The sequence below is a fragment of the Nanorana parkeri genome, unplaced genomic scaffold, assembly GCF_000935625.1.
Source record: "Nanorana parkeri isolate BGI_ZX_2015 unplaced genomic scaffold, ASM93562v1 scaffold4886, whole genome shotgun sequence".
Taxonomy (NCBI): Eukaryota; Metazoa; Chordata; class Amphibia; order Anura; family Dicroglossidae; genus Nanorana; species Nanorana parkeri.
This window is the reverse complement of record NW_017311146.1, coordinates 6,710-7,124: the sequence shown is the minus strand read 5'-3', so window position 1 is coordinate 7,124 and position 415 is coordinate 6,710. Positions and strand designations below refer to the sequence as shown.

Below are 415 nucleotides of genomic sequence, written 5' to 3'. Positions count from 1 at the left end.
CATGTGACCAGGGGGCGCTCTCTGTATGGATCATGTGACCAGGGGGCGCTCTCTGTATGGATCATGTGACCAGGGGGCGCTCTCTGTATGGATCATGTGACCAGGGGGCGCTCTCTGTATGGATCATGTGACCAGAGGGCGCTCGCTGTGTGGATTCAGCTGTTTGTCCCTCAGATGGGTGGTAGCGCTCGGCTGGTTTCTGCGTTGTGCGCACCTTCTGCCTCGGGTCACTCGGCCCTCTTCTCTCTTTGTAGGAGCGGGATCAGGTGCTGCGACGTATCGCTGAGGATCGGCAGATGCGGCACAACAAGGACCAGAACGTCACCGCGCCGGCAGCCACAGAGGGCCAGAGTAGCCTCAGTCATGTGACCGCTCACAACCAATGTGCCCTGATGGTGAGTACCACAGAGAATGG

At 59.3% G+C, this 415-nt stretch overlaps 1 protein-coding gene across 1 annotated transcript in view; it reads left to right on the top strand.

Annotated features, from left to right (window-relative positions):
* Positions 1-243: 243 nt before the first annotated feature.
* LOC108804043 overlaps positions 244-415 on the top strand; it is a 6,698-nt gene continuing 6,526 nt past the window's right edge. The window contains exon 1 of the mRNA XM_018575811.1: positions 244-395. Within this exon, the coding sequence (XP_018431313.1) occupies positions 297-395 (99 nt within the window). The 5' untranslated portion in view covers positions 244-296. The remainder of the gene's footprint in view (positions 396-415) is intronic.